Source organism: Oncorhynchus mykiss, chromosome 18, assembly GCF_057628025.1.
Source record: "Oncorhynchus mykiss isolate SJ-2025 chromosome 18, ASM5762802v1, whole genome shotgun sequence".
NCBI lineage: Eukaryota > Metazoa > Chordata > Actinopteri > Salmoniformes > Salmonidae > Oncorhynchus > Oncorhynchus mykiss.
In genome coordinates, this window is record NC_143039.1 from 35,136,165 (window position 1) to 35,155,210 (window position 19,046).

Sequence of the window (19,046 nt, forward strand, 5' to 3'; positions counted from 1 at the left end):
TTGTCACATGCACACTTTGACCAGTCTTGGCTGTAAAAGCGTGTAGCTCTTTCAAAGTTGCTAATGGACTTTTGGTAGCTGTCTGATCAGTGTCCTACTTGCTTTGTCATCCAGTCTGGCGGGACGGCTATAGATGGAAAAGTACCCAATTGTCATTATTGAGTAAAAGTGAAGATACCTTAATAAAAAATGACAAGTAAAAGTGAAAGTCACCAAGTAAAATTCTACTTGAGTAAAAGTATTTGGTTTTAAGTATACTTCAGTATCAAAAGTAAATAGTTGGTACAATATACTAAAGTATCAAAAGTAAAAGGATTTCAAATGCCCTATATTAAGAAAAGCAGACAGCACCATCTTCTTGTTTTTTTTAATATACAGATAGCCAGGGGCGCACTCCAACACTTACAAATGAAGCATTTGTGTTTAGTGAGTCAGCCAGATCAGAGGCAGTAGGGATGACCAGGGCTGTTCTTTTAATAAGTGCATGAATTGCACCATTTTTAACGAGTACTTTCAGGTGCCAGGGAAAATGTATGGAGTAAAAAGTACATTATTTTCTTTAGGAATGTAGTGAAGTAAAATTAAAGTTGTCAAATATAAATAGTAAAGTACAGATACACCAAATAACGACTTAAGTAGTACTTTAAAGTATTCTTACTTAAGTACTTTACACCACTGGGGACAGCCTAATCTAAGCAGGGTCTTTTGAAATATTGTTATACCCATCCCCTGATCTGTGCCTTTCCACTACTTTGTCCCAGAGTTCTTTTGAAAGCTCCTTCGTGCTCATGGTTGAGTGTTTGCTTTGCAATTCACTACTCAGCAGAGGGAACCTACAGGAACTGCTGAATGTGTCCTGAAATCATGTTAATCACTACAATTGAACACAGATGGAGGCCAATTAACTTGGTGTTTGATTTTGAAGGTGATTGGTTACACCTGAGCTAATTTAGGCTTGATATTACAAGGGGTTTGACACTTATCCAACCAAGCCATTTATTGATAAAAATAAATTAATAAAAATCTGAATATTTATTTCACTTGGAAGCTGTGGGGTAGGATGTATCGATCAATGGAATAATAAACTATTTCAAGCCATTTTCATTTCAGGCTATAAGGCAAAAAAAGTTTACAATTTTGAAAGGGGGTGTAGATTTTCTACACCGTCTCTTTGATTCCTCATGTCTCACCATGTTTTAGGCTTTCCATCTTCCAACCCCTGATATTCCTCATATCAGAGCCTCTGGGGGCTTGATTGATGCAGGCCCTATGTATGAGAAAGCACTGTCTGAGGAGATGGCCAAACTACAGCGGTTGTATGGTGGCGGTGACCTCACTGACTTCCCCGATTTTCAAGATCCCTGATGAGTCAATTGTGTGTTCATAAGTATCAGTCCTTTGTTTCGTTTGTTAAGATTTGGTTGTAAGTTTAAATTACATTTAAAAAGTCAGGTCAGTCTAGGCACATGTTCTACTATCCTTTGATCCTCTGTGATGCACTTTAGATCCAGAATGTACATCTTAATTTAGGAGCATAGATTTCACATTGTACTGTGTCACTTTTTTTCTCTTCCAAGTTAGATGATTGGTCCTCAAAATTATCTTCACTCTGTCACTCTCTTTTGTCTGTTAAATCCGACAAATAACAATTTTTTATAAATTATATGTTTTAGTATGGGTAGTCTCATTCACTTCTTTGTTTATAAAGTAGTCATTGCATCAGAAATATAAAACGCATGATGTCAATTATTAGGGATAACTTTTCAATTCTGAATGTTTTTCTAGTTTGTAGGCCTAGTCCATTACATACCATTTTAAATGTGTATACATTTGATGTAATATAAATAATTTGTCATCATAATTTAAGCATAAGGGGCAGGGTATCGGCCTCCAGGGGCGGGACAAGGCATGTTCAGAATTGCTTCTCCTCCCACATGTTGAATATTAATGAGAGAAAATAGTCTGCGAGCCTATACGTAGTGACGACACACGAAAACTGCGGGCCCGGATTGCAGCAGCCCCTTGTCACTGTGACGAAGATTGGCACTAAGGTAAGCTGTCACTCAAATTCCTCTTTTTTTCGTCGCCCATCAATCTAACAATCGACGCTACATGCTCGAATGCAATGGCTCGCAATGGAATGAGCCAATGTGCACTTTGCAGAATGAACAGTGAGCCAAAAGACTGATCACACATGAAGGCAAGCTGTTGTGACGAGAGAAAAAAAGATGTCCGCTTATTTGGAAAAGGCGCATTGGAAAGGGTGAATGAGAAGGCCAGGCGTGTATTGACTAATCTACAGACTACTGGACATTCGAATGTTATTAGGAGAGATACCTATCGATGACCGCAACGTCGATGGGATGTGTGCTGTTGACAGTTTTTTTTATTTGTTCAACATTTGAAAGCACCCATATTATATGATACATGTAGCCTGAGCCGCTATACGATATTTAGACAGCGAGGGTAGGATAAATCGGTAATCAAATTGACACGAAATTGTATGCACGTTTGTTTGTTATTAGAAACACATTTGATTTATTCCATATTTATTTTTCCACATGAATACGGCTTGCTAAGGAGAGATTCATGGGCCTAGTGTCACAGTTTAGGATGATGCTTGGTGAACATTACGAACTGTAGATGCACAATTTCTGCGTTGAATTATTTAATCAAAATATGTGCCCGGAAGTTAGGGCTACTGACTGTACAACATACCTCCCACGCTGCGCCCGCGGGAATTGATAACTGCACTCTCTGCATTCCATTCTGATACACGCATACAGTGACCAAGCATTTACACCCCAAAAAACATGAATCCTCATACCCCAGAATGCAAGGCCCTGTGTTGACATAGTGCCCTGACCCTACGTTCTTCATTGGCTATGTATGTATCATGCAATGGTTATATCTAATCTATGACAACAACAAAAACCTAATCTAAACCCCATGTCTGATGCATGTGTCTCTGTAGGACTGGTAGGCACAGGTCTTGGACTGGAATGCCCGAGTATTGGCATCATTGGCAGCGACCATGATGGAAGCCCATTCGGCATCTCTAGATGAGTACCCGGAGGTGGATGAGGTAAGAGATTGAAGATGAGGAGGAGTGAAGTTTGAACATATGACAAAGTGGGTGGCCATATTCCAATGAATGAGCTGTGTGATATACAGTTGAAGTCAGAAGTTTACATACACTTTAGGTTGGAGTCATTAAAACTCGGTTTTCAACCACTCCACAAATTTCAAACTATAGTTTTGACAAGTCGGTTAGGACATCTACTTTGTGCATGACACAAGTAATTTTTTCAACAATTGTTTACAGACAGATTATTTAACTTGTAATTCACTGTATCACAATTCCAGTGGGTCAGAAGTTTACATACACTAAGTTGATTGGAAAATTCCATAAAATGATGTCATGGCATAAGAAGCTTCTGTTAGGTTAATTGACATAATTTGAGTCAATTGGAGGTGCAACTGTGGATGTATTTCAAGGCCTATCTTCAAACTCAGTGCCTCTTTGCTTGACATCATGGGAAAATCAATAGAAATCAGCCAAGACCTCAGAAAAAAAATTGGAGACCTCCACAAGTCTGGTTCATCCTTGGGAGCAATTTCCAAATGCCTGAAGGTATCACGTTCATCTGTACAAACACCATGGGACCACACAGCTGTCATACCGCTCAGGAGACGTGTTCTGTCTTCTAGAGATGAACGAACTTTGGTGTGAAAAGTGCAAATCAATCCCCGAACAACAGCAAAGGACCTTGTGAAGATGCTGGAGGAAACGGGTACAAAAGTATCTATATTCACAGTAAAATGAGTCCTATATCGACAACCTGAAAGGCCACTCGGCAAGAAAGAAGCCGCTGCTCCAAAAAGCCAGACTACGGTTTGCAACTGCACATGGGGACAAAGATTGTACTTTTTGGAGGAATGTCCTCTGGTCTGATGAAACAAAAATAGAACTGTTTGGCCATCATGACCATCGTTATGTTTGGCGGAAAAACGGGGAGGCTTGCAAGCCGAAGAACACCATCCCAACTGTGAAGCACGGGGGTGCAACATCTCAAAACATCAGTCAGGAAGTTAAAGCTTGGTCGTAAATGAGTCTTCCAAATGGATAATGACCCCAAGCATAACAACAAAGTCAAGGTATTGGAGTGGCCATTACAAAGCCCTGACCTCAATCCTATAGATCATTTGTGGTCAGAATGGAAAAAGCGTGTGCGAGCAAGGAGGCCTACAAACCTGACTCAGTTACACCAGCTCTGTCAGGAGGAATGGGCCAAAATTCATCCAACTTATTGTGGGAAGCTTGTGGAAGGCTACCCGACACGTTTGACCCAAGTTAAACAATTTAAAGGCAATGCTACCAAATACTAATTGAGTGTATGTAAACTTTTGACCCACTGGGAATGTGATGAAATAAATAAAAGCTGAAATAAATCATTCTCTCTACTATTATTCTGACATTTCACATTCTTAAATAAAGTGGTGACCCTAACTGACCTAAGACAGGGCATTTTTACTAGGATTAAATGTCAGCAATTGTGAAAAACTGAGTTTAAATGTATTTGGCTATGGTGTATGTAAACTTCCGACTTCAACTGTATATACCCCAACTTGTGACCACAATTCCACTAGTAAATGAATAACTGCCTGAAGAAGGGTGTTACTGTCCTGAATTCCCAATACAATGAGCTGCTGTGAAAATGAATATTACACACTTTAAAGGTCTATTAATCCTCTAAAATACACCCAAGTGTTTTTTAACACATTGCCTTTCTGTAACAGCCACACATCTACAGTGTGCAAGTAGGAGAGAGGCAAAATTTGTCATCATGCATGTCATTTTAATATAATATATGCTATTTAGCATACACTTTTATCTATACTGAACAAAAATATAAAGTGTCATGAGCTGAAATAAAAGATCCCAGACATTTTCCATATGCACAAAAAGCTTATTTCTCTCATTGTGTGCACTCATTTGTTTACAGCCCTGTTGGTGAGCATTTCTCTTTTGCTAAGATAATCCATCCACCTGACAGTTGTGGCATATCAAGAAGCTGATTGAGTTTGAGTTTGAGTTCATTTTTTATTTTTACAGGGACAGTGCACATTAATCAACGTTTCAGTAAAAGTGCCGGTTTTAGCCAGCCGGCTAATTTTCAACCGCAGTCCCTGGGCAGGTTATTAAAAACAATTACAATATAGACAATAGCAGCATAGAACAAGCAAGACATAGCAACATAGGACAAGCAAGACGTAGCATACAGACAGAGCAACATAGGACAAGCAAGACGTAGCATACAGACAGAGCAACATAAAACAAAAAGCAGCAAGACAAAATTCATAAAAGTAACAAAGTGTTTCCACACCTCACAAGCTACAGACAACAGACAACATGGAAAGCGGCAACACACAGCTAGGGACCATGTTCACAAATCTGATTGACCTTTAGCCATGTCTTCAAGCATTTTGTGAAAGTGTGATATGTGGTGCAGTTATGTGTGTCTGATGGCAGTGTATTCCAGACATGGGAAGCTCTCACAGAGAATGCAGATTTACTAAAGGTGCTTTTCCTTAGGGGAACTATACAGTCACCTCTCATGGCAGACCTTGTGGATCTGCTGCCATATGTCTGGGTTTTCTGTTTAACAAAAATATTGAGTGGAGGGGGAGCCAGGCCATTAAGAATCTTGAATACAAGACATGCGTCGGTGTATTGCACAAGATTTTCCCAACTCAAGAGCTCATGCTTTCTAAGGATGTGACAATGATGATGGCTATTGGGCTTCCTATCAAGCACTTTGAGAGCCTGTTTGTAGACAGACTGAATAGGTTTTAATGTTGTACAGCAAGCTTGGGCCCAACTAGTCAAGCAGTATGTTAAGTGGGGGAGTATCATAGATTTGAAGTACAGTTTTGCTACCTCTAGTCAAACAATTTCGTATAAATCGGAAATTAGCTAGGTTGAATTTGGTTATTTGAATTACCTTTTTCACATGCTTTTTAAAAGAGAGGTTGGAATCAAGTATGATGCCAAGGTACTTAAAATCGGATACCACCTGGAGCTTCTCCCCTGACACATAGACATCTGGCTCAGTAGCATCTGTTGCCCTCTTTGTGAAGAACATGCAAACAGTTTTTTTCACATTGAGATGCAAACACGAGTCACTGAGCCACTTTGTAACCTGGACCATTACAGTAGTGAGTTCTTGTGCAGCTTGTTGTTTGCTCTTTGCATGCACATATATCACTGTATCATCTGCATACATTTGAACTTCAGACCCAGTACAGACAGAAGGCAGATCATTAATGTACAGGCTGAACAGGAGGGGCAAAAGTATTGACCCTTGGGGCATGCCCACATCATAGCTACGAGTGGGCGACAGCTCATTGCTCACTCTGACACACTGAGTTCTGCCTTCAAGGTATGATTTCATTCAACAGCATGATCATTACACAGGTGCACCTTGTGCTGGGGACAATAAAAAGCCACTCTAAATGTCCCGTTTTGTTACACAACACAATGCCACGGATGTCTCAAGTTTTGGGGGAGTGTACAATTGGCATGCTGACTACAGGAATGTCCACCAGAGCTGTTGCCAGAGAATTTAATGATAATTTCTCTACCATAAGCCGCTTCCAACGTCATTTTGGCAGTACGCCTAACTGGCCTCACAACCGCAGACCACATGAAACCACGCCAGCCCAGGACCTCCACATCCGGCATATTCACCTGCGGGATCATCTGAGACCAGACAACTGGACAGCTGATGAAAGGAGATGGTCACACCAGATACAGACTGGTTTTCTGATCCACTCCCCTACCGTTTTTTAAAGGTATCTGTGACCAACAGATGCATATCTCTATTCCCAGCCATGTGAAAATCATAGATTAGGGCATCAGGAATTTATTTCAATTGACTGATTTCCTTATATAAATTGTAACTCAGTGAAATCTTTGAAATTGTCGCATTTTATATTTTTGTTCAGTATAAAATTACTTGATTACGTTTAAAAAAAAATGTACATATGGGTGGTCCTATTAATCAACCCCATTATCCAGCTGTTGTAAGCACTATGCTCTAACAACTGCGCTACAGAGGACCACTTTAAAAAACAATGTATGTCAGTTCTAGTGAAAAATTAGTCATAGTTGGAATGAGTCTGACCTGAGGCACTGTAGGAAGGGGTCGGGGTTCACTGGAAACCAAATGGAAGAAACTGTTGAAACAGGGAAGGACTAGAATGGATCATGAGCAACTTCTAACTGAGTGTAGAAGTTAAGACAGTGTATTCATCGGGGTTCAATGTGAATGATAAATAGCTAATGCAGTCTCTGTAAGCTGCTGAATTGAGACAGTGTTATGAGTGGAAAGAGACAGACTAGTCTCTTTCTCTCTCCTCTCCCTGGGGCTGGTGTGTGTGTACTCCTCACCCCACTACCACCCTGAGGGAAGTCATTCACCAACCACTGACCTAACTTTACTGCATTTCACTCTCCTATCCCCTCCCTTCCCCTCCACTCTCCTATTTTCTCTGCATTGTATCCCAATCTTCTTTTTACCGTCTGTCTCTTTCCTTGGTAAAGGTCTTGGTGCAGATGCGCGTGGGAGCGGATGTGGAGGGGGATCCAGAGCAGAGTCTGAGCGAGGGGGGAGCAGGCAGCCCCTCTGCCATGCAGCCCCAGACACCCATGGACACAGACAAGCAGGCCATCTACAGGTAGGCGAGTCTTGGTACTCCTCCACTCCGTCCTCCTCATTAGAGCTCTTTCTCTCTGTTCTCCACTTTTTTTTTTCAATCCATTTTCCTTCCCATGTCCTCTTTATGACTGACTGTAAACTTGTGTGGATGTGCGAGCATCGGTGCATGACTGTGTGTTTGTGTGCTTTCACTAACTGCGCCTACTGTAGCGTTAATCCTTTGCACTCGCCTGTGCATCGTAGGCACCCCCTGTTCCCTCTGCTGGCCCTACTCTTTGAGAAGTGTGAGCAGTCGACTCAGAGCTCGGACTGCGTCAGCTCTGCCAGCTTCAATGTGGACATTGAGAACTTTGTCCGTAGCCAGAAGAAAGAGGGCAAGGGCTTCTTCTGTGACGACCCAGACGTGGACAACCTGGTGAGGAACTCTGCACTACCAGGGTCCTGTTCATTTGGGCATGCAACTGAAAAAGTTTGAAAATGTTCTGCAACGAAAAACAAAAATACTTGTTTCTTATTGGATATGTCCAGTTGGTCCTTTCCTATTTTAGTCAGTTTTCTTCCTTTTGGTACCTAATGAACATGACCCAGCTCTTACACGTCTGTTTTCGATGTTAAAAGATAATATAACGAAGTTCCACGGCTGTTGTGCCCTTTAACAAACCACTCTTGAATTGCATCTCTTAACATCAAGCAATTGAAATATTGTATGTGTGATAGTAAATGTTTTATAAAAAAAAAAAAAAATGTCTTTATTGGGAAGAACTGAAGAGACATGACTGACCAGCAAACTGATGTTGAATGAAGTAATTGGTAATTTTAATTTTAACCCTTGGCTAGGGTCAGGGTTACAGTTATGGGTTGGCAGCATGCCTACTAATGGCCTGCTAATGACTTGACCTTTGACCTCTGACCCCAGATGGTGAAGGCCATCCAGGTGTTGCGTATCCACCTCCTGGAGCTGGAGAAAGTGAGCGACTTGTGTAAGGACTTCTGTAGCCGCTACATCGCCTGCCTGCGCACCAAGATGAACAGTGAGACCCTGCTTAGTGGGGGAGAAACTGACAGCCCCTGTTCCCCTGTCCAGATTCAGGTACTCACACGCCGGTTATACACACACATTTTCCCTTCATAGATTATTTGTATCTTTCCCAGAGGGAACTTTGGCTATTGAATTGGGATTAAATGATAAGCACATAATAGTACAATTCACACATTATAGGTATAAATTATACAAGATGAACACAAATTAATGTGAATGCAGTTAGGCTAATTTTGTGTGTGTTTCACCCCCAGACCTCCAGCCCACTGACAGGAACCCTCAGCCCTCAAGGCATTGTTATGTCAGCCTCGTCCCTGCAGCAGGGCAACGTTACCCTGACAACAGTCAATTCTGCTGGCCAAGTGTTAGCAGGTATGTCTCCGTGGCATACCACCTCTACAGGTACCCTCTCCTCTCCGGCCTTACTGTGTCCTTGTTAAGACAGCTACTAGCAATACTGGGTCATATTAATTATGGCACACAGTAGCAAAACATTATTTTCTTAGTTATCAGGTTCAGGTAGTTCCTCCCTGTTTTAGTCAGTTTCCTTGAATCTGTGAATGTTGCCTCTTTTCAGAGTTAATTTGAAAGTTGATTATAACACGGTACTTCATTTTGTTTATCTGTCGGCTTCAGCCTCGAATTGTGTGTAGCTAAGTGACCCTCTCTGTCCTCATTCATCGCCATTTACCAGTTGTTGTTGTTGTCTTAGCTGTTTACCCGTTGTTGTCTTAGCCCTCGCAATCAACACCTGTGATTGCTTTATGCCTCCCTCTAATGTCAATATGCCTTGTATACTGTTGTTTAGGGTAGCTCTAATTTTTTTGTTTTACTGCGGAGCCCCTAGTCCCGCTCTACATGCTTCGGTTAGCTCCCTTGCCCCACCCCCCCCACACATGCGGAGACCGCACCTAGTTTAACTGGCGCTTCCAGAGATGCAGCCTCTCTCATCCTCACTCAATGCCTAGGTTTACCTCCACTGTACTCGCACCCTACCACGCCCTTGTCTGTGCATTATGCCCTGAATCTATCCTACCACGCCCAGAAGTCTGCTCCTTTTACTCTCTGTTCGGAACGCACTAGACGACCAGTTCTTATAGTTTTTAGCCTTACCCTTATCCTACTCCTCTGTTCCTCTGGTGATGTAGAGGTTAACCCAGGCCCTGTGTGTCCCCAAGCGCTCTCATTTGTTGACTTCTGTAACTGGAAAAGCCCTGGGTTCATGCATGCTAACATCAGAAGCCTCCTCCCTAAGTTTGCTTTATTCACTGCTTTAGCACACTCCGCCAACCCTGGCTTAGGATGGCCAACAAAAATTCAGAAATTTCCATCCCCAATTACAACATTTTCCATCAAATTAGAACTGCTAAAGGGGGCGGAGTTAGCCTGCAGAGTTCTGTCCTATTATCCAGGTCTATGCCCAAACAATTCGAGCTACTACTTTTAAAAATCCATCTCTCCAGAAATATGTCTCTCACTGTTGCCGCTTGTTATGGACCCCCCTCAGCTCCCAGCTGTGCCCTGGAAACCATATGTGAATTGATTACCCCCCATTTATCTTCAGAGTTCGTACTGTTAGGTGACCTAAACTGGGATATTCTTAACACCCCGGCCGTCCTACAATCTAAGCTAGATGCCCTCAATCGCACACAAATTATCATGGAACCTACCAGGTACAACCCCAAATCTGTAAACATGGGCACCCTCATAAATATCATCCTGACCAACTTTCCCTCTAAATACACCTCTGCTGTTTTCAACCAGGATCTCAGCCATCACTGCCTCATTGCCTGCGTTCGTTATGGGTCCGCGGTCAAATGACCACCCCTTATCACTGTCAAACGCTCCCTAAAACACTTCAGCGAGCAGGCCTTTCTAATCAACCTGGCCCGAGTATTCTGGAATGATATTGACCTAATCCCGTCAGTAGAAGATGCCTGGTTGTTCTTCAAAAGTGCCTTCCTCTCCATCTTAAATTACCATGCCCCATTCAAAAAAATGTAGAACTAAGAACAGATATAGCCCTTGGTTCACTCCAGACTTGACTGCCCTTGACCAGCACAAAAACATCCTGTGGCGCACTGCACTACCTCGGAATAGTCCCCGCGATATGTAACTTTTCAGGGAAGTCAGGAACCAATATGCACAGTCAGTTAGAAAAGCAAAGTCTAGCTTTTTCAAACAGAAATTTGCATCCTGCAGCACTAACTCCCAAAAGTTTTGGGACACTAAAGTCCATGGAGAATAAGAGCACCTCCTCTCAGCTGCCCACTGCACTTAGGTTAGGAAACATTGTCACCACCAATAAATCCACGATTATCGACAATTTCAATAAGCATTTCTCTACGGCTGGCCACGCTTTCCCCCTGGCTACCCGAACCCCGGCCAACAGCTCTGCACCCCCCGCAGCTGCTGGCCCAAGCCCCCCCCCCCCCCCCCCGCTTCTCCTTCACCCAAATCAAGACAGCTGATGTCCTGAAAGGGCTGCAAAATGTGGATCCCTACAAATCAGCTGGGCTAGACTTTCTGGACCCTCTCTTCCTAAAATTATCCGCCGCCATTGTCGCAACCCCTATTACTAGTCTGTTCAACCTCTCTTTCATATCGTCTGAGATTCCTAAAGATTGGAAGGCGTCCGCGGTCATCCCCCTCTTCGAAGGGGGAGACACTCTAGACCCAAACTATTACAGACCTATATCCATTCTGCCCTGCCAATCTAAAGTCTTCGAAAGCCAATTGAACAAACCGATCATCGACCATCTCGAATCCCACCGTACCTTCTCCGCTATGCAATCCGGTTTCCGAGCTGCTCACGGGTGCACCTCAGCCACGCTCAAGGTCCTAAACGATTTCATAACTACCATCGATAAAAAAAACAGTACTGTGCAGCCGTCTTCATCGACCTGGCCAAGGCTTTCGACTCTGTCAATCACCGTATTCTTATCGGCAGACTCAACAGCCTTGGTTTCTCTAATGACTGCATCGCCTGGTTCACCAACTACTTCTCTGATAGAGTTCAGTGTGTCAAATTGGAGGACCTGTTGTCCGGACCTCTGGCAGTCTCTATGGGGGTGCCACAGGGTTCAATTCTCGGGCTGACTCTTTTCTCTGTATAGATCAATGATGTCACTCTAGCTGCGGGTGAATATTTGATCCACTTCTATGCATACGACACCATTCTGTATACATCTGGCCCTTCTTTGGACACTGTGTTAACAAACCTCCAAATGTGCTTCAATGCCATACAACACTCCTTCCGTGGCCTCCCACTTCTGTTAAACGCTAGTAAAACTAAATTCATGCTCTTCAACCGCTCGTTGCCCGCACATGCCTGCACACCTAGCATCACTACTCTGGACGGTTCTGATTTAGAATACTGTGGGGCAAAATAGTATTTAGTCAGCCACCAATTGTGCAAGTTCTCCCACTTAAAAATATGAGAGAAGCCTGTAATTTTCATCATAGGTACAATTCAACAATGACAGACAAAATTAGAAAAAACAATCCAGAAAATCACATTGTAAGATTTTTTATGAATTTATTTGCAAATTATGGTGGAAAATAAGTATTTGGTCACCTACAAACAAGCAAGATTTCTGGCTCTCACAGACCTGTAACTTCTTCTTTAAGAGGCTCCTCTATCCTCCACTTGTTACCTGTATTAATGGCACCTGTTTGAACTTATTATCAGTATAAAAGACACCTGTCCACAACCTCAAACAGTCACACTCCAAACTCCACTATGGCCAAGACCAAAGAGCTGTCAAAGGACACCATAAACAAAATTGTAGACCTGCACCAGGCTGGGAAGACTGAATCTGCAATAGGTAAGCAGCTTGGTTTGAAGAAATCAACTGTGGGAGCAATTATTAGGAAATGGAAGACATACAAGACCACTGATAATGTCCCTTGATCTAGGGCTCCATGCAAGATCTCACCCCGTGGGGTCAAAATGATCACAAGAACGGTGAGCAAAAATCCCAGAACCACACAGGGGGACCTAGTGAATGACCTGCAGAGAGCTGGGACCAAAGTAACAAAGCCTACCATCAGTAACACACTACGCCGCCAGGGACTCAAATCCTGCAGTGCCAGACGTGTCCCCCTGCTTAAACCAGTACAGGCCCGTCTGAAGTTTGCTAGAGAGCATTTGGATGATCCAGAAGAAGATTGGGAGAATGTCATATGGTCAGATGAAACCAAAATATAACTTTTTGGTAAAAACTCAACTCGTCGTGTTTGGAGGACAATGCTGAGTTGCTCCCAAATAACACCATACCTACTGTGAAGCATGGGGGTGGAAACATCATGCTTTGGGGCTGTTTTTCTGCAAAGGGACCAGGATGACTGATCCGTGTAAAGGAAAGAATGAATGGGGCCATGTATCGTGAGATTTATGAGTGAAAACCTTCTTCCATCAGCAAGGGCATTGAAGATGAAACGTGGCTGGGTCTTTCAGCATGACAATGATCCCAAAAACACCGCCCGGGCAACGAAGGAGTGGCTTCGTAAGAAGCATTTCAAGGTCCTGGAGTGGCCTAGCCAGTCTCCAGATCTCAACCCCATAGAAAATCTTTGGAGGGAGTTGAAAGTCCGTGTTTCCCAGCAACAGCCCCAAAACATCACTGCTCTAGAGGAGATCTGCATGGAGGAATGGGCCAAAATACCAGCAACAGTGTGTGAAAACCTTGTGAAGACTTACAGAAAATGTTTGACCTCTGTCATTGCCAACAAAGAGTATATAACAAAGTATTGATATAAACTTTTGTTATTGACCAAATACTTATTTTCCACCATCATTTGCAAATAAATGTATTAAAAATCCTACAGTGTGATATTCTGGATTTTTTTTCTCTCGTTTTGTCTGTCATAGTTGAAGTGTACCTATGATGAAAATTACAGGCATCTCATCTTTTTAAGTGGGAGAACTTGCACAATTGGTGGCTGACTAAATACTTTTTTTGCCCCACTGTATGTGGACAACTATAAATACCTAGGTGTCTGGTTAGATTGTAAACTCTCCTTCCAGTTTCACATTAAGCATCTCCAATCCAAAGTTAAATCTAGATTTGGCTTCCTATTTCGTAACAAAGCCTCCTTCATTAATGCTGCCAAACATACCCTCGTAAAACTGGATATCCTACCAATCCTTCGGCAATGTCATTTACAAAATAGTCTCCAACACTCTACTCAGCAAATTGGATGCAGTCTATCTGTTTTGTCACTAAAGCCCCATATCCTACCCACCACTGCGACCTGTATGCTCTCGTTGGCTGGTCCTTGCTACATATTCGTCGCCAATCCCACTGGCTCCAGGTCATCTATAGGTCTTTGCTAGGTAAAGCTCCCCCCTTATCTCAGCTCACTGGTCACCATAGCAACACCCACCCGTAGCACACGCTCCAGCAGGTATATTTCACTGGTCATCCCCAAAGCCAACACCTCCTTTGGCCGCCTTTCCTTATAGTTCTCTGCTGCCAATGACTGGAACGAATTGCATAAATCACTGAAGTTGGAGACTTATATCTCCCTCACTAACTTCAAGCATCATCTGTCAGAGCAGCTTACCGATCACTGCAGCTGTACACAGCCCATCTGTAAATAGCCCTACCAACTACCTCATCCCCATATTTGTTTTTTATTTGTTTTTCTGCTCTTTTGCACACCAGTATTTATACTTGCACATCTATCACTCGTGTTAATTACTAAATTGTAATTACTTCGCCACTATGACCTATTTATTGCCTTACCTCCTTACCTCATTTGCACACTATATACAGATTTTCTATTGTGTTATTGACTGTACGTTTGTTTATCCCATGTGTAACTCTGTGTTGTTGTTTTTGTTTCACTGCTTTGCTTTATCTTGGCCAGGTCGCAGTTGTAAATGAGAACTTGTTCTCAACTGGCCTACATGGTTAAATAAAGGTGAAATAAAAACATTTACAAAAATTATAGTGAGGTGCTGAGGGTCCTTGGATCAAGGTGTTACCAAAAACGTGTCATAACTTGTTTTATTTGTGTGTGTGTTTTGAGCAGGTGGTACAGTGTACCAGCCCATCACAGTAGTCACTCCTCAGGGACAAGTGGTTGGACAAGCTATCTCACCCCAGACAATACGCATCAACAACACACAGGTGAGGAATACGCCACACACAGACAGACGTACGCTCACAGCCACACGAACTACAGGCTGTTCTCTGAATTGACTGTGTGTGTACAGCTCCAGTTGCAGCTCAATCAGGACCTGAGCAGTTTCTTCACCCAGGAGGACAGCTCACCCAAGAGCAACAAGAGGGGCGTCCTGCCCAAATCAGCCACCAACATCATGCGCACCTGGCTCTTCCAGCACATAGGGGTGAGTAAAAACACCTCAAGGTGTAAATTGAACACTAGAATACCTTGCACCTCGTACCAACCATTCCGAAGATTAGAATAACTATAACTAAATGTATTGTAACTCAGAGTAAATCTTTGCTAGGTTATTCCAAGGGTGTCTGTGCATGCTTGCGTGCATGTGAGTGTGCACGTGCATACATTTGAGAGAGAATGATGGCCCTCGTCACGATGGCTCGTCCCATGATGGCTCGGAGCGGCTGCGTTGACAGAGACTGATGTGTTAGGCCCTCATATGACTGGCCCATGGTCGGCTGGCTAAATGCTAATCAGAGGTTAATCAGTGGACAGCTCACAGGCCCACTGGCGGAAGCTAACAAGACTGGTAGCTCACAGAGACCCTTTGTTCCCTGTGTGTTTGTGCGTGTGTGGGTGTCAGTGTGTGCCTGCGCGGGTGTGTTTGTGCGCGTGTGTAAGAGACGGTTAACTAACAGCCAGATGTTAGATAATCCTAGCCCTTTGTAGGATGAAGCGTCTTCACTACAGCTTGTTCCTCTCTACTTGCTCCTGAGTTGCCAATACTGGCACTCAAGCCTCTGTGCATCCTAATGTTGAATCTAAATGCATCTGGGTTTGGGACGAAAGCCCAACCTCCTGATACCTCAAATTTTCTCCCCACATGGCCTACTAGCATTTTATACCGCTGTGATTAATGGTCCCCGTGGTGCCCACAAACGTTGCATGATAGCAGGTCAAGTAACAGAGGAATTGGGTAAAAAGGTATCCAACTAGTGGCCAGGCTGCTCCGAACTCTAATTCACATAGAAGTGACTTTATTTAATCATCATCCTGTGCTGTTCCCATACATTGACCTTTAGTCTTACATCATCCATCCACAGTCTCTCCCAGTACCTACTGGGCTTAATAGGGAGCTAAACACAAACAATAATTTGCTGTAAATGATTGTTTGTATTCTTTACCCTTGTCTCTTTGCATCTCTCTCTCTCTCAGCATCCCTATCCCACAGAGGACGAGAAGAAACAGCTCGCTATACAGACCAACCTGACCCTGCTGCAGGTCAACAACTGGTGAGTCAATCTTTCACACACACACCCTAAACCCAAGCGCATAATTGTGGCCTTGGATGATTGGCTTAGCCCCTGTTCGTCTCTCCCTCTCCAGGTTCATTAATGCTAGGAGGCGGATCCTCCAGCCCATGATGGACAGCAGTGCGTCGGACACGCCCAAGAGCAGGAAGAGGACTCCCCAGAGCCGGCCCACCCAGCGTTTCTGGCCCATGGCCAACAACATTGCCTCGGCCGGTGTAGGGCAAGAGGTGGCCATGGACGATGACGGTAAATGCCCAGAAAAACGAATATTATGAAAAGTCTGCAAGTCTGATATGCTCCTGTTAAAGTAAGAAATCCCAGTAGGAACATGTCAGAGTTGCAGACATGACTTAAAAAAAAAAATCCCCAGTCCTTATTACAGGCTGAGGGGAATGTCATGCTGTGGCTTTCACACCTTGATATGACTTGATCTTGTCCTTAACATACCAGCCGTCTCCATTACCACAATAACACCGGTCAACTCGGATTGACTATACACCGTCCAATTACGTACTGGTTAGTGGATGTGGCGGAAGCTTGATCTTTTTCCCCTGTGCCCTCAGTTACCATGGTGACGATGGGCATGAGTGTAGACGAGCTGCAGACGCTGACATCAGACGGTGCAACACTGGCCATGCAGCAGGTGATGATGGGAGGACACAGCGAGGAGGAGGAGGGCGAGAGTGAGGAGGAAGAAGAGGAGGAGGGGGCTGACATGGCCGGATTGGAGTGACATACCACTACAGCGGGATGTGATGTCACACCCTCGTGCATGCCTGTGTTTGACAATATTACTCAACACTCATCAGTGTCCAAGACTATCCACACTAGGCCTTTAAGGTCCTACTAGAAACAGAGAAAAAAATATGCTATTTTTATATGTAAAATGTTTGGAATGAAGGCTGTTTATTTTCATTTAGCTTTTTTGCTTAGTGTTTTTATTTTTAGATCTTTTTTTAAAGAATATTTATGTATGAACATTGAATGTCCAATATGGCTGACCTGCTTTTCAAGGTCTGTTGGATTTCTCTAATAATAAAATGTTCAAGAAGGATATCCCTCATCTTTGTTTTTTTTGTTTCAGAATGTAGACGCGGTATTTCAGGGGAGGATATCGAACCGAGGATTTGTTGGAGGATGTATTGATAGTTGTGCAAAGATGTCTGAAACAAGAAATTCACACATGCTTATGAATGCAACATCAAAAAGGAATCATTTGAAAAAGCTTTTTCCTAAAAATACTTTTTTTTGGGTATTTTCCATATTTCTCTGCAAACACATCTGCTATGTAATGACATATCAAAGTATACTATACAAAGTACGTTACAGCTATTCCATTTGTCTACATGCACCGTTTGTGTGTAGAGATGAAAGATGTCGACATACTAATGAGACCAAGCTTAGGCCCAGATTCAATCTGATCACCCTTTTTGGCTATGCCCCACTTACAGGCGACGTTACCGCAGTCATGGAGATCGCATTCAAAGTAAACGCTGCAGATGTCTGCTCAATCGGAAATGACCTTTTCATGCCAACCTTGCTACAATGCCGATCCTCCGCAGTCCGAATTGAATCCTGGCCCTAGTTCATCTCCCTAATTTGTCGTTCACCATTTCCCTCCATCTTGTTTTTCTGACTTTAAAATAGAGCTATTGCTCAGCCTCAGATTGTCCGTTCACTGTGGTGCTTAAGAACAAATAAATAGTGTCTCTGAGTAAAGTACTCCATGTCAGCTACTGTATCCTTTGGGGATCAAGGGCTCAGTGCCTCTTCTTTCTGTGGGAAGATATCATAGAATGGGAGTATATTCATTTGGATGTTAAATAGACTAACAGATTTGTATATATCAATCATTCATCGCTGACTAATAAACAAAAAAAGGTTTTCCAGCGATTGATTTCCACTGGCTGTCTCAAACTTTAAGACTTCTTCACTCTTAAAGGAACAGTTCATTCTGCAACTGGTGAAAACTCTTAGTAAATCCAGGCCTAAATTAATTTGGATGTCTGAAAACATCTGACAAACTATGATTTCGGGGTGAACTGTCCATTTAAACCATGTATCTCTCTCCTTTCATAGCAGCCGCAATACTTTTGCAGTACTGTCTGCCACCAGTAGAGTTCACGAGTGCACCATATCAACAGTAGAATTCATCTGCTGGTGGATCCAGGTCAGAGCGTGGGGAATGAGAGTGTACACGGCAGAATTGTTCCTCTCAGCACAGCTATAGCCCCAGCTAGTGGCCCCCGCCAGCTTCCACACTGATGAGTCGTCACAGGCCAGAGGGCCTCCACTATCCCCCTGGGCGCCAAACACACCAGGATTAGCGGCAGTGCATTTTACTCCACAAACACAAAATACACTGTGCTAACGAACGGTTAAAAGCAGCGGGTGACCGTCCTAGCGCCTTTGAACAGGAAATCGGTCTTCATTTTCTGTTAATTTTCTGACGATTCTACTTGCTGAATCACCACCGTTTCGTGATCGCCAACACACAGTGCCCACCCCCTTCTTTTAACCGTTTGTCTTCACTGTGTGCTTTTTATCTGCACTTTGTCCTTTAGACAAATGGTGCATGGAACTCTGAGGTCCACTTCTGAAAGATACCTGGCAAGAGTCTTTGCCCCCCTCTAGGTAGCCTGCACAGACCATCCAAGGGGAGATGGCACCCTGGTACACTTTCGGTCCACTGCAGTCCCTGCTGGAGAGCACAGGGACCTGGGCAGAATGCATGGACACACTGGTCTCCCCTGAAAAGACAGACAGACACACACACGTGCATGCTTGCGCATCTATTCAGGTGTTGAATTTGAGCCCATTCACCTCCGTCCACTGTGGCGC

At 43.4% G+C, this 19,046-nt stretch overlaps 1 protein-coding gene across 3 annotated transcripts; it reads left to right on the top strand.

Annotated features, from left to right (window-relative positions):
* Nucleotides 1-1,949: 1,949 nt before the first annotated feature.
* Nucleotides 1,950-17,259, top strand: LOC110495942 (homeobox protein PKNOX1). Of its 3 annotated transcripts, none has more exons than XM_021571481.3 (11): nucleotides 1,950-2,051; nucleotides 2,975-3,085; nucleotides 7,607-7,740; nucleotides 7,965-8,136; nucleotides 8,638-8,811; nucleotides 9,015-9,162; nucleotides 14,800-14,897; nucleotides 14,984-15,118; nucleotides 16,108-16,184; nucleotides 16,279-16,451; nucleotides 16,769-17,259. In XM_021571481.3, exons 2-11 carry the CDS (start codon nucleotides 3,035-3,037, stop codon nucleotides 16,936-16,938), a joined length of 1,332 nt encoding a protein of 443 aa, XP_021427156.2. In that variant the 5' UTR covers nucleotides 1,950-2,051; nucleotides 2,975-3,034; the 3' UTR covers nucleotides 16,939-17,259. The 3 variants fall into 3 exon arrangements, with proteins under 3 accessions (XP_021427156.2, XP_021427159.2, XP_021427157.2); XM_021571484.3 differs by having other exon boundaries at nucleotides 1,963-2,051; nucleotides 9,015-9,132; XM_021571482.3 differs by lacking the exon at nucleotides 1,950-2,051 and adding an exon at nucleotides 2,187-2,479.
* Nucleotides 17,260-19,046: the final 1,787 nt, after the last annotated feature.

Bases quoted from the DNA above. Each gene is read 5' to 3' on its own strand.
- LOC110495942 (XM_021571481.3), top strand. From the start codon at position 3,035: ATGATGGAAGCCCATTCGGCATCTCTAGATGAGTACCCGGAGGTGGAT. The intron at 14,898-14,983 runs GTGAGGAATACG...GTGTGTGTACAG, and splicing joins TACGCATCAACAACACACAG to CTCCAGTTGCAGCTCAATCA. The intron at 16,452-16,768 runs GTAAATGCCCAG...CTGTGCCCTCAG, and splicing joins GGTGGCCATGGACGATGACG to TTACCATGGTGACGATGGGC.